Source organism: Panthera pardus, unplaced genomic scaffold, assembly GCF_024362965.1.
Source record: "Panthera pardus isolate Hobbes unplaced genomic scaffold, ASM2436296v1 HiC_scaffold_6, whole genome shotgun sequence".
Classification (NCBI taxonomy): Eukaryota; Metazoa; Chordata; class Mammalia; order Carnivora; family Felidae; genus Panthera; species Panthera pardus.
In genome coordinates this window covers 80,652,131-80,666,522 of record NW_026526991.1, presented here as the reverse complement: position 1 = coordinate 80,666,522, position 14,392 = coordinate 80,652,131, and the positions used below count along the sequence as shown (strand labels likewise).

Here is a 14,392-nt window from a genome sequence, read left to right as displayed (position 1 = left end):
TTTTTAGTATTTTCACAGAGTTATACAGCCATCACCACTGCCTCACTCCAGAAATTTTTATCACCATAAAAAGAAACTCCGTATTCATTATCAGTCACTCCCCTTTCTTCCTTCTCTTAACCATCCCCAAGCCCCTGTGAACTACTAATCTGTGTTTTGTGTCTGGATTTGCCTATTTTTGACATTTCATATGAATGAATCATACAACATGTATTCTTTTCCTTAGTATAATTTTTTCAGTGTTCATCTGTTGTAGCATGTATCAGTTCTTCATTCATTTTTATAGTCAAATATTTTACGGACAATAACCTATTTTATTTACCCATCCATTAGTTGGTAAACATTGGGGTTTCCATTTTTTTGCCATTATGAATAATGCTGCTGTGAATGTTCATGTACAGGTTTTTGTATGGACTTGTGTTTTCAGTTCTCTTGGGTATATACCTAGGAATGAATTGCTAGGTCATATGGTAATTACATGTTTAACATTTTGAGGAACTGCCAAGCTGTTTTCCAAAGTGGCTGCACAATGTTACAGTTTCACCAGCAGTGTTTGAGGGTTCCAGTTTCTCCACATCCTCATCAATGATTGCTATTGGTGGTCTTTCTAATGGGCAGGAAGCGGTAGCTCATTGTGGTTTGGGTTTACATTTTCCTAATGACTAATGATGTGGAGCATCTTTTCATGTACACATTGACCGTTAGTATATCTTTTTGAAGAAATGTCTGGTCAAATCCTTTGCCCATTTTTTAATTGAGTAATTTGTCTTTTTCTTGTTTGATTGTTTATAATGTCACTTAAATCTTTTTAAATCTAGAACAGCCTAGGACCTCACTACTCCTATCCCCACCTGCCCTCTCATGACAATGACTTATTAAAAAGACAGATATTTTGAAGGCACCTGGTTGGCTTAGTCAGTTGAGCATCCACTTTGGCTCTGGTCATGATCTTGCAGTTTGTGGGTTCAAGCCCCACATCGCTGTTGTCAGCACAAAACCTGCTTCAGATCCTTTGTCCCCTGCTCTCTGCCCCTCCCCTGCTTGTACTTTCTCAAAAAATAAACACACAAAAAAAAAGTTAAAGGCAACTATTTAAAAAATTAAAAGACAGATATTTTGTCATATAGTGTTTCCTTTCCTACTTTCTGAATTTGTCTGAATGTGTCCTGATGTCATTTACCTTATTTCTTTACCTTCTGTATTTCTTATGAACTGGAAGTTAGATTTAAGGAACTGATTACAGTGAAGTATTTTTAACAGTAATTGATAGATGGTGTTATGTATTTTATACTGTGTTACATGAGCAGGCATGTAAAGTCTGGTTGCCTCATTCTCAGTATGCTGAGACTGACCACTTGTTTTAAAGGCTAGCAACCTGATCATTCCGTTGCAAAATTTTTTGGGGCTTTTTTTGTTTGTTTGTTTTGGCTTTTTTCTTTTTTTAGTAATCTTTATACCCAATGTGAGACTTGAACTCACAACCCCGAGGTCGAGAGTCACATGCTCTACTGACTGAGCCAGCAAGCCGTCCCCATTGTGAAGTTTTTTTTTATTGTTGTTGTTTTGCTGTTCCCTTGAACAGGGAATCTGTAGGTGGGTACATTCAGTAACTTTTGATCAAGTAAAATCATTGTTCTTTTTGATGTTCAAAGTATAGCCTAACTTTGGTGGGAATTCTTTTAAATTCGTTCCTATGTCTTTTTGTTACAATCCTATTAGCATTAGAAAATTTCTTTGCATTCTGGTGCAAGATGGCCCAGGTTCACTTTATGTTTTCCTTATCCCAGACCTGGAATCAGCCTCTGTGTCTCCAAGGTGCCTTAATACCTGTTAGTGGTCATTGATATATAATAAGAGACCAAATTCTGAATGCTATGAATTTTTAGTTCACTCTTTCAGAGATTTCTCAGGAAATAAATGATAAACAATAGTGGTTTTAATTCCCCTTTCTAAATATCTATAGCTTGTTTTTTCTTTTTGTGTTTTTCATTCGATAAAATTTCTAAAATAATGTTCATGTAGTCCCGTATCCTGTTTTATACTTCAATGGGTGTGCTTCTGGTGTTTAGCCTCTAAGTATAAATTGTAATTCTGTTTGAGATAATAGCCTCTATTATGTTAATGGTGTGTCCTGTTCCTATCGCATTTTTGGAATGATCTTTGAATCGTGGTAATTGTTAGGTTTTCAATTACTGAAGCATTTCTGAACCCTGATGATTGCTTAGTACACCATTCTATTACTTTACTGCAGATTTGCTTTCTTAGCATTTTATTTAGGATCCTTTGTCCTAATCTCATGTTGGAGAAACCTTAAATCCCTGCTCTTACTCATCAGGAGCATTCTACCTACCATCGCAGTTCCAGTGTCTTGCTGGAGTAACTTCTAAGTTAGTATTTGAAACCACTGTTAGTTTCCTCTGCTAAAAGAATCTTAATCCACATGGTATTTTTTTCTCATGGGGTGGTTAGCTGATGGTTTTGTTTTGTTTTGTTTTGTTTTGAACTAGAAAAGTTTTAGGTTTACGAAAATGTTTCAAAATAGTTCACAGAATTCCCCTGTATTTCACACCAAATTTCTCCTGTTACAACATCTTATATTACTGTGATACATTTATTACAACTAGTGAGTCAATACTGGTACATTATTAATTAAAGTTCATACTTTATTCAGATTTCCTCAGGCACCTCTTTCCTGTGGTGGTTTCTCAGAATTTCCTTGTTTTGGTGACCTTGAGAGTTTTGAGAAGTACCAGTTATGTATTTTTGTGGAATGTCCTTCACTTTAGATATGTTTGGTGTTTTTCTTATGCTTAGACTAGTTTGTATTTGGGGGAGAAAACCTCACAAGTAAAGTGCCACTCTCATCACATCATAGCAAGAGTAGAGGCTCCCAACATGATGTTAACTAATGATGAAGGCTTGATCACCTGGTTATGGTACTGTTTGCAAGTTTTCTTCACTATAAAAGTACTCTTTTTCCCTCCTTTCCATACTGTACTCTTCAGATGGAAGTCGCTATGCATAGCCCACACTTCTGGGATTGATAGTTATGCTTCACCTCAAGGGAGAAATAGCACATAAGTTGTTTGTAATTCTTCTATGTAGGAGATTTGTCCGTTCTCATTCATTTATTTATTTATTCAGTCATTTATTTATATCAGGATTACTTATTTTAGCATTTGGGTTATGATCCAATAATACATTATATATTTTGATGCTCAGATTGTTCCAGCTTTGGCCATTGGTAGCTCTTCCGGTTGGCTGCTCTGTTACTTTGCCATGCCCCATCATTTATTTCTTGAATACTTTTTATTTTTTGGCACCACAAAATGCTCCCGGCTTATCTTATGTATTCCCTATCCTTGTCCTTGAATCAGCTATTTTTCTGGGGAGCCCTGACTAATGTACTTTTGAATCATCTGTTCTGGAGGACGACTGCCCACTTTTTTAAGATGCCTTCCAGGACCTCAAAAAATTAGTTTTATATTCCTTGTAATCTGTATTTTAAATCATAATATTCCAAGTTTACTACAAAAATATGTTGACAGTCTCTGCAACCATTTTGACACTATAGGGTAACAAATAGACAAATTCAAATTTCTAGAAATTTTTCAGGGATGCATCAGTGTTTGATTTGTAATTTTCTTTCTTTGCTGGGTTTTAGTATCAGGATTGTGCCATCTTTATAAAGTAAATTCATGAAGCTTGTCAGCCTTTTTTTATTCCATAGAACAGTTTAGATGTAGAGCAATATATTTATATATTTAGATTGAAAATATTTAAAGTCACAAAGGGCAAAATAGCATGTTTACTGTATAAATTTTAGAAAATCTATATAAACAAAAGGGAGAAAAAAAAAAAACTTAAAATTCTGCTCGGCTGACATCATTCTGCTAGTTAATAGAAAGTACCTAGGCTGGCCCAGATGGTCGAGCATGTGACTCTTGATCTTGGGGTTGTGTGTTCGAGCCCCACATTGGATGTAGAGATTACCTAAAAATAAAATTTTTAAAAAAGTACCTGGGGAGTAATAATATCTGATACATTTTTAATAACTTAGTAAACGTTGCCTCTTTTTATTAATAATGATAACAGTAACAGCCAACTGTTGTTGGACTCTGTCAGGAAACCTACATTTTGCTTTACCTTTTGTGGGCCTTACTCTTCCGTACCAGAATAAACATCCAATTCCCTACTGGTTCTAAGTTTGCATAATATATTTTACATAAACATACTCTCATCGCTTTATTTGAAGTATACACAGGATACCACTTATGATATCAGGTACCATCCTCTTGTCTCCTTTTCGTCCTTATGCTGCCATGTGATACCTTTGTCACTTCCTTGTATTCCTTTCCCCTGACTCAATGTTTGCTCCTGTGAACTCTTTTCTGTCTACCCACTGACTGTTGAAACTCAGTGGTGATGTCCTGAACGGTGTCATGTAGTCTAGGGTGAAAGCAGGTAAAACAGTGGGACTAAAGCATGTGCATTCCAGCATGATGTAAAGCAATATTGTGAAGGTGATCAAATAGCACAAAGTGTTATATAGAGAGAGATACATTTTTAAATTCAGAGAAAGATGGTATCATTTTTCTTGATAGTCATAAAAGTAGTTCAGAATTTAAAAAGTATTTGTGTAGGACTTAACTTTAAAAGTGCTTTTTTTTTTTCTATTTATTCTCATTTATTTCCTGGCAAAATTCTGAGTCCTTTCTATTTTGTAAATGAAGAAATAGTAAGAACAAATGATTTAAGTTCACTTAGCAAGTAAGTAGCAAATCTAGAAATCAAACCCAATTCTTGTCCTCTGTGTATTACCAGAGTTCTTTAACTGCACTATACTTGTAAATATGTAAATAGAGAAGGTATTTTACACAATTAGATATTTCTCAATTTATGTAGCTCTTAAATATGGGCATTTGAAAATACATATAACCATCATCTCCTATGATTTTAAATGTCAACATGGCTTTTGGATAATGTTAATAGTACAGTATTGATTGTTTAAAATATAGCAACTTGAAAAAGAAAAGTCCAGGGATTCTTTTGAATTTTGGAAAAGAATGACAGTGCCACTCAGCTGCAGTGTCGGAAAATATTAGTCCAGGTTAAAGACTGCAGTTTTGCAATCCCTTTAAGTGCTAGCAGGTGGCGCGAGTGTACCACAGAGCTTTCTGAAATCCTGATGAGTTTCTGGCATAAACTCTAAAATAATTTTTGAACATTAAAATGTTAATGTGAACATACGTTTTAAAGCAGTTATAATAATCAGCGTTGCCATGTTTTTGACTACTTCTTACATAAAAAGCTAGAACACTTAAATTTTTTAAATGGTACATTTTAAAATTTATTAGTAAACATGATAACATTGAAGGGATTTTTAAAAGGAAAAAATGATTCCATTCTCACTATCCTAATGCAAGGACAATTCATTTCTTTCTTGTACTGTATCTGTATGCATGCGTATGTACAAATATTTTCATAATTATAATGTAGATTCATTTTATGATTTTCTTATAAGTAAGTCTTATTGTTAACAGTCAGAATTATCATAAAATTTCTTATTTTATCCATCAAGCTGATAACTTGGTTGTTGATACATGTTGTTTCCCAGGAACTGTGGTAATTTGAGCAGCCTAGGCCCAGAGAACCATTCTCTTGGGTTGATACTTAATAGTCAGTGTTTTTCCTGCATATGTTCCTTAAAAGTGTATTTTTTAAATTTATTTTCTATATTTTCTGTAGTTCAAATAAAAATTCGAAGTGTTCTTTTTTTCATTTATGTGTTGTTTCAGCAAATACACGTTATATGCTTTTTAAGTGCCAGGCTGTCGCCTAGTGGGAAAAATGGAAAAATAAATAAGCTCTTATGCTATGATGCCTTGAGGGAAGTGCAGGGTTATTGAAGCCAGAGAGAAGTGGGTGTGATTTTAAAATCTTATTTAGCTTTTTTCTTCTTCATACAGTATGGCTCTTTCTTAGTCTTAATGCTCTCCATGGAAAAACGGTCTGTGTTTTACCTCATTTAACGGTATTCTAGTGTCTAACCTATTTTCCTGTGTCAAGACTATTCATATCTTAGATATCTTCAGCCCATATCATAATTCTCTGCAAATTAAAAAGTGTGTTCATTTAGTCCAGCATTTCCCAAAAGGTGTTTTGAGGAAGACTGATTCCATGAACTGTCTGTCCTCCCTTGAAAAGTAGAATATGAAGGAAAAAAGAAAAGAAAACCAGAATATGAGATATGAGATAAGAGGTCAAATAAATTTGGGAATCATTACATGAGAAATTTTCATCTTGAAATTTCAAAATGCTCATTAGTGTGTTACCTCCTCTAAGAAATCCTTCTATAAAGAACCCAATTTAACTCAGCATTTCCCAAATGTATTAAACAGAAATAGCCTTTTTAAAGAAATAATTCTTAGCAGCTTCTGGGACTAGTATTAACATTTTGAGAAATGTTGAGCTGGATTATTTCAAATGTCTTTATCCTCTTGAATGCTGTATTCCAGCCTTCATGAGGTGTCTGTACCTTTTAAGATAGATGACCCTAAACTAGTTGCAGTGATACAGGTCTCATAATTACATGGTAGAAATATCTTAAAGCCCTTTTGTTTTATCCCTTTATTCCTATATTCCAGCTTAACTAACACTAATGGAGTTTAATACCGTTAGTGCTAATCATAAACTGTAATAAACTGTAATTTCATTTATTTAAGAGTCTTGTTATTGGGTTCTTTCAGGAAAGGTGCTAATGCCCAGAACTTTCAAAGAACTCCAGCTTACTCCCCCTCTCTTTTTTTTCCATGAGTAAGATTGGGCTTCTTAATGCATAATGCTTAATACTGCAGTTGTTAACCTGTATAGACAAGAGTGCAGGGTTGAGAATGTTTCTTTTTGGTTGGTTTAATGTTACTATAAATAATCTTGCTGCTGGTTTTTTTTTTTTTTTTTCATTAAACAAAGTATATGAAACAACTTTTTTCAAATAACTTTTTCTTGTATTCTTAAGGTTAAACTTTCCAGTCTGAATTTAGATGATCACGCAAAGAAGAAACTTATTAAACTTGTGGGAGAGCGGTACTGCAAGACCACAGATGTGCTTACCATCAGGACAGACAGGTACAGAAAGAAGAGTTCAGCACATTGGTCAGATGGGTTTATTGTCTTCCAGTTCCCCAGCAGTCCTTTTCTTAAGAAATGACACTGCAAATCAAGGTAGCCTTTTATGTCAACTTGTATTAATGTATTAGGTCAGAGAAGTTGTCTAATTCATGTGTGTAATGTCTTCACTAGCCTGCTCTTGCCATTCTCTTTCGGTACATGGAGCGGCTTGCCTAACTGCCTCGTTGAATTATCGTTGTTATTTTTCAATCTTGATTTTAATATAGCCATGTGTATAAGACTCAGTGGAGATGTTCGAAGAAAACAAAAGTATGATTTGCTAATTTAGGCTTAAACGGGTTTTTACAAAGCCACAGATTTTACAGTTCGAAATTTAAATTATTAAATATGGAAATTTAATTTGCCTAGGCAGTCTTGTACATAAGCAGAATTTCAGTGAATTGCTTTCATAAAGGCAGTATTAAGTTTACCTCATATGAATTTATAAATTAGGTCATAGGGTCATCTGAGGTAAAGGATTGTTGGTATGTTCTCACAAAAGGGTTGTTTAATTTCTGTCTTATATTTGGCTGTTTCTAAAGTATGCCCAAATCTAAAGACCTGCCTTTAGAGAAAAACAAGTGGAAATATATCTTCTCTCACTTCCTATTCCAGTTTCAAAGCATTTTAAGGTGTCGATATCAGTTAGGCTTTATATCCTGCTTCTTCGTGGTGGGAAGAAGTAGCATGACATGCACAAGTGACGGTAGCAGTGTGGGCTGGCCAGACCTTGGGAGCCCTGGTTCCACATTGTTACTGTATGGGGGAAGCACAGATTTCAATGTCAGTGATACTCTTTTTTCACTATCTTTGGAAAACGTAAAATAACGTTGAGTTTTGGGGTTATGCAACTTGAAAATACCTTTAAAATGTTACTCTTTGAAATTCCATAAGTACCTGGTAATTTTTTTCCCCTAAGTTAACAAGTGTGTCAGTGTGTCTATATGTTTTATGGTAACAACTGTTTAGAGGATTATTAAACTTAAGTATACAATAAGAGAATACCATTAAAGTCACTTGTCATAGGATGGTTTTGTTTTATATTTAAAAAAAATTAGAAGTAATGATTTTCCGTTCTATATTATTTTATTAATCTAAGAGCTAAACTTGCCCTCTCACACTTACGTAGAAGATTTACCTAATATTAGGTTATTAATTCCAATTTAAATATAACATTAGCAATACGACATCAGTTAGTGTAGGTCATTTTCTTAAAAGTTGGCTCTGGAGAAATTGAGATGAACATTTAGATTAGCATCTGTCATCAATCTATCTCTGTTTTTAAAATGAACTCTGTAGATGTGCTCACGCTATCCTGCAGACTCAGCCCTGATGTTAGGAAGGGCACTTGGATTGGACGCAATCATAGTAAAAATAGTGTAAAACTATTACCAGATACAAATAACTCCATTAATGATGAAAGCAAAGAGAAATAAAAATAAATACATACAAAATAAATCAAAATAACACTAGTTTTCAATAACCTTAGGTAACCACCAACATGGACTATTTTTGTTCTAAGAACGGAATTTTCCTAAAGGTAGGATATTCCCTAAAGATAGGGAATACCTGAATATAAGTTATCCTTTGTGTTTAGTATTTGTATATCTTGCAAATTATTGTATGTACTGAGTTTTCAAAACTTTTGCTTCCTCCCTCTCTTTCTCTTAAAGGTGCCCTTTGAAGAGACAGAATTACGATTATGCAATATATCTGCTAACAGTTTTATACCACGAGTCTTGGGTAAGTGATTGTGTGTGAATGTTTAATAATTTTGCCAGCGTGATTTATTTTATAATTTAGATGGTGTTAACCTTTCAAAACAGTCTGTGGCAAGTACTCAATTGAAGGTTTAATGAACTACTAGATAAACTAAGGAGGTATGAAATGTTATAAATAACTTCTGACATTGACAGTGAAGACCTTGAAGCAGATTATGCAGTCCATCTCAGGACCTTACAGAAATCAGATGACTAAACACCTTTAAAATTCAGTTGTGGACTTTGGTTGGAAGATTCAAAATGTTTTACTTTTTTTCTTTTGTTTGACTTTGGCTGAAAGTTATCAAAGTTACGGAATGTAATCATCTATATAATGTAAGAATTGATAATGCATCCTGCTCTTCACATAAACTGCAAAACAAAGCCCCAAACTTTGTAGAAAGGTATTTTAAATATTTATTTCAAATTTTAGTTACCACATAGCCTTTCATATATGCATTTCACTGGCATACATTAGGGGCAGTTAGAGGCAATTAATTATTTAAATAGTAGTAAAAACAGTCTTGTGTCTGACTGGATTTATTGAGTTTTAATGTAAGCATACACACATATTTATAAGGAAGGTTTTGCTCTGCTAGAGCATCAACTTACTAATTTTAAGTTGGTATATAGTATGTTTAGATAACTCTAAGTTTTAAATGCTATTTTTTTTTAATTTTTTTTTAACGTTTATTTATTTTTGAGACAGAGAGAGACAGAGCACGAACGGGGGAGGGTCAGAGAGAGAGGGAGACACAGAACCTGAAACAGGCTCCAGGCTCTGAGCTCTCAGCACAGAGCCCAACGCGGGGCTTGAACTCACATACCGGGAGATCGTGACCTGAGCCAAAGTCGGACGCTTAACCGACTGAGCCACCCAGGCGCCCCTTAAATGCTATTTTTTTAAAATTAAAGTAATTTTAAGTATGCATGTAATTTTTTTTTTTTTTTTTTTTTTTTTTGCTTGCCTAACATAGACATAGGTCTCAATAGCATTTTCTTTCTTTTCTTTTTTTTTTTTTTCTATCAGTAGCATTTTCTATTAGGAACATTTGAAGTAATGGAGATAGCTGGAGAAAGAATCACTCTCTTTAGATACTTAAAGGATTTCTTATGAAAGAAGAGTTGGATTTGTTTTTCATGACTTTTAGAGATACAACAAGGTAGAAGTAATAGTGAAACAGACTTTAGTTCACAGAGTACAAACTTTCTAAGAGAGTCATGGAAAGATGGAGTGGGCTACTTTAATAGGTAGAAAATATTCCATCTTTTGGCTACTTAGCAGGGATATGGTGGTAAAAGGATCACTTTCCTTGGATAGGTAGTTGCATTAGATGGCCTTTGGAATCTCCTGCCATCCTTGAGATATTGTAATTCTGTGAACACATGCAGCCATTCTCTAAACCCACAACATTTCCTTCGTATTAACAATAAAACAGTTGTAGCCCAAGAGGATACGTGGAAAATTTAAAAAAATATAAAACTTTGTTGCAAGGTTAGTAAAGAACAAAAAGCTGGTAGCTTTTGTCTTCTTTTGAGGTATTCTAATTATCATAATTCATCCGAATTTTCTAGTTCCTGGCTTCAGGAACAACATCATAATAGCAGTTAATCTCTCTTTCCTGCCAGTTGATTTTATAAATGCCTTTGGCTTGAACTAATTAAGTTCTTTTTTGAACTGGCAACAGGGTTGGATTAGCTGCAGCTCGATGGCTGCTCCTTCAAGAGTTAATCAATAAAAACCACCCAATTTTGAATCTCTTATTTTGCCAGCAGCCTGTAAAATGAATTTGCCCTAAAGGAAATGACAGGCATAAATAAATTCAGTGAAAGTTGACTTACTGGATTCTTTCTGTGGTTCCATGACATAGAATCCAAACAAGTTTGTATTCTGGATTCATGCAAGTAGCCTTTGATCTTTAACGCTAATTACTTTGATGCCAGAATAAGTAGCCACATACATCTATCCTAAACAGACAGAATTAAAGAATTTCTATATTAAACGTGGCTCTTGGTCCTTTCTAAACAAGTGCCATCAGTGAAGAAACTTTAAGAGAATGCAGATGAGCCGTGAAATTTTGCAAAGCTGGTGGAACAGAATCTTTACTGAATTGAAATTCTTCTTTCCTTCACCAGCATGGAATTCAGACTTGAAATTGATGTTACCACCTGGTGTTTAATCAAATACTTTAGAGAGCCCCCTTTTAATCCATTTCTTTGTTTTTTTTAACTAGTTTCAGAGCATTTAATACCTAAAAAAGGTAAGCTTCTCTTAACTTTCTGGCTTTTTAATTTTTGTGTGGAAGTTACCTCTAAGAGTTGAGAGGAAAGTGGTTGGTAGTTTTATGTAGCACACAATTCAGAAACTTCTCTGAAAAGGTGTTCATCTAGACTTCAGGATAAGGAAGTTACTGTTGTGTGCTATTCAAAGTAGTTTAACTGTGGAAGTATCAAAGTAGACTTCAAAAAACGTAGACTTCCCATGCCATAGACTTCAAGCATGGAGGCTTAGCAATGAGTTAAAGGATGGTTATTGCATTGCTGGGAGGTGATAAGAGACTGTCCTTCTGCAGTTCAGAGAAGCAAAGAGAGTTGTAGAAACTGGTTTCAGTAATTCCATATGACACATTGTTGGCATAGGAGTGAATTAAGTTTTATCCTTTGGAACTGTGCAGACCTGCTATGTGGCTGTTAATATTAATACGAAAATGAAGAAATACTTATCTTAGGATTTTGAATTCATTGATTCCCAATTTTTGTACATAGCTTACCTTTAACTTAACAGAGACTTCATATAGGTAATCAGATCTGTGTCATGTTGTATTTGAATGTTTTGAACAAGTGTCCTACTCAGCATTCTGATAGTAGCTGATAATGACAAAACTTCCTAAATTTTAACTTTGTTGCATGATATTCTTTAAACCTTCCGCAAGTAATTTGACTAGGAAGTGCTTGAATAAAGTATTTTGCAAAATGATTTGCAGAAAAGATAGACCAAGACATTGGGGGAAGAAAAAAGCACTTCTTTTAGAAAATGTAGAGATCTAAAATCAAATTCCAAGAGTTTTTAAATGTTTGGATATTTAATTACTAATAGTTCCTTTTTTAAATTAGAGGGTTTTTTTTTTTTTTTGAGTTTTTGACTTACTTGGATTTCATGGTAGTCTTATTGCCAGTCAAAAATACATCTAGGTTTGTAATAAATTGATTCTGAAAAGTCGTGTAACAAAAACTTCCAAGTCAGATAATTTTACACTCAATAAGAGTTCATTTTTAAAATTTTTTTTTAACGTTTATTCATTTTTAAGAAACAGAGAACAGAGCATGAGTGGGGGAGGAGCAGAGAGAGAGGGAGACAGAATCCAAAGCAGGCTTCAGGCTCTGAGGTGTCAGCACAGAGCCCAACATGGGTCTTGAACTCTCTGATGCCAAGGTCATGACCTGAGTTATAAAGTCAGACACTCAACCGACTGAGCCACCCAGGTGCCCCAATAAGAGTTCATTTTTATGTATTTATTATTTTTTAATGTTTATTTATTTTTCAGAGCGAGAGAGAGAGAGCACAAGCAGGGGAGGGTCAGAGAGAGAAGGAGACACAGAATCTGAAACAGAGAGAGAAAGAGCACAAGCGGAGGTTGGGGGTGTGTCAGAGAGAGAGAATCTGAAGCAGGCTCCAGGTTCTGAGCTGTCAGCACAGAGCCCAACATGGGGCTTGAACCCATGAACTGGGTTAGATCATGACCTGAGCCAAAGTTGGTCGCTTAAGCAACTGAGCCACCCAGGCACCTCAGGAGTTCATGTTTAAAGGGGACCTTACTGCAAATATTTCTGATAAAATGAAGAGTCTTTTTGTAACTCCATATTCTCCATTCAGTCTGTTTGGTTTATGAGTTCACTGTGATTGCATGTGCCCACAAACATATACATTTCCAGGTTATATTAGAGAATGCTTGAATGTTTATTATGTTGTTTACTCTTTCTTGCATTCAACAATGATCTTGTTCTTGTGTACAAGATACAGTGACAGGTATTGGTAGGACTATGAAAATGAAAGAGCCTCTGCCTAATCTAGGTACCTTTATTTCTGGAGAGAACCAGTGCCTGAAATGTCACCTGTTTCACTGGATAATGGAAGTAGGAACACAGTGCTGTGAGAGGCACTGACAAGGATTAATTCTCCCTGGAAGCTTTCCAAGAAGTCGTGACTGGTTTTGGGAGAAGAGTAGGAGTGTGCAGCAGAGAAGTAGGCAAAGGACACTGCCTTGTGGATGTAGAGAGCAGGCAGAAGTTTGGTGTGGCCAGGATGTAAGACTGACAGTGCAGAGGTAGGGGATGAGGCGAAAAAAACCAAGTCAGAGCCAGATTGTGGACTGGTTGTATAGTCTATTTACAGAGTATAGATTTGTATCCAGAGGGCAAAATGGAGCATTTTACTAGTTGTTTGAAAAAGTACCTGTTTCACTTTTTTACTGTTTTTGAAATAGTAAACCATCCATGTAGCAAATGTTAAGTGTGCTTTCATTAAAATGAACTGGTTATTGATTGATGGGCAAATGTTTACTGGTTGCCTGTTATTGCTCGGTGTTTTTGGATATGGAGGTTAATATATAAGGGGGAAACTGTCTTTTCCACTGAGGAACATTAGTAGAAACAAGTTGGTTTAGTAATAAATATTACAAAAGTGTTGGATAGTTTACAATTTAATTATTAATGTTTCTCTTTATTTCTTATATATCCTTCAAGGCTTTAATTGATATGTGCTTTGAGCCTGGTTTTTTTTTTTAATTAAGATATTATTGACATAAAACGTTATATAATAGGTATATAACAATGCTTCAATACGTGTATATGTGTATGTATGTACATCTATATACTACATACATATATGCTGTATATATATACATATACTGTATATACACACACACACATATACGCCATATATATATATATATATACATACACATATATATATAGAAAGAGAGAGAGAAACAATCACCACAATATGTCTAGTTAACATTCATCACTACACACAATAGTTACAAATTTTTTTCTTCTGATGAGAACTTTTGAATTTTACTGTCTTAGCAATAGTACAGTATTATTGACTGTAGTCACCATGATGTATATTAACATCCCCATGATTTACTTTATAAATGGAAGTTTGTACCTTTTGACCATCTTCACTCATTTTGCCCACCCCAACCTCTGGCAACCACCAATCTGTTCTGTTTCTATGAGTTCGGGTGTTTTAGAGTCCACATATAAGTGAGATCATCTGGTATTTATCTTTCTCTAACTTACTTCACTTAGCATAATGCCTTCAAGGTCCATTCATATTGTCACAAATACCAAGATTTCCTTCTTTTTTTTTATCATTGAATAATATTCCATAATGTGTGTGTATGTATATTCACACACACACACACACACACACACACACACACACACACTCACCTCTTTAT

The 14,392-nt window shown here is 34.7% G+C and overlaps 1 protein-coding gene across 5 annotated transcripts in view; it reads left to right on the top strand.

Annotated features, from left to right (window-relative positions):
• MRPS35 (mitochondrial ribosomal protein S35) overlaps positions 1-14,392 on the top strand; it is a 47,382-nt gene that overhangs the window by 17,877 nt on the left and 15,113 nt on the right. For all 5 annotated transcript variants that reach the window (XM_019452317.2, XM_019452319.2, XM_053895314.1 and 2 more), the window contains 2 exons: positions 7,019-7,128; positions 8,844-8,913. In XM_019452317.2, coding sequence (XP_019307862.1) covers positions 7,019-7,128; positions 8,844-8,913 — 180 coding nt within the window. The remainder of the gene's footprint in view (positions 1-7,018; positions 7,129-8,843; positions 8,914-14,392) is intronic.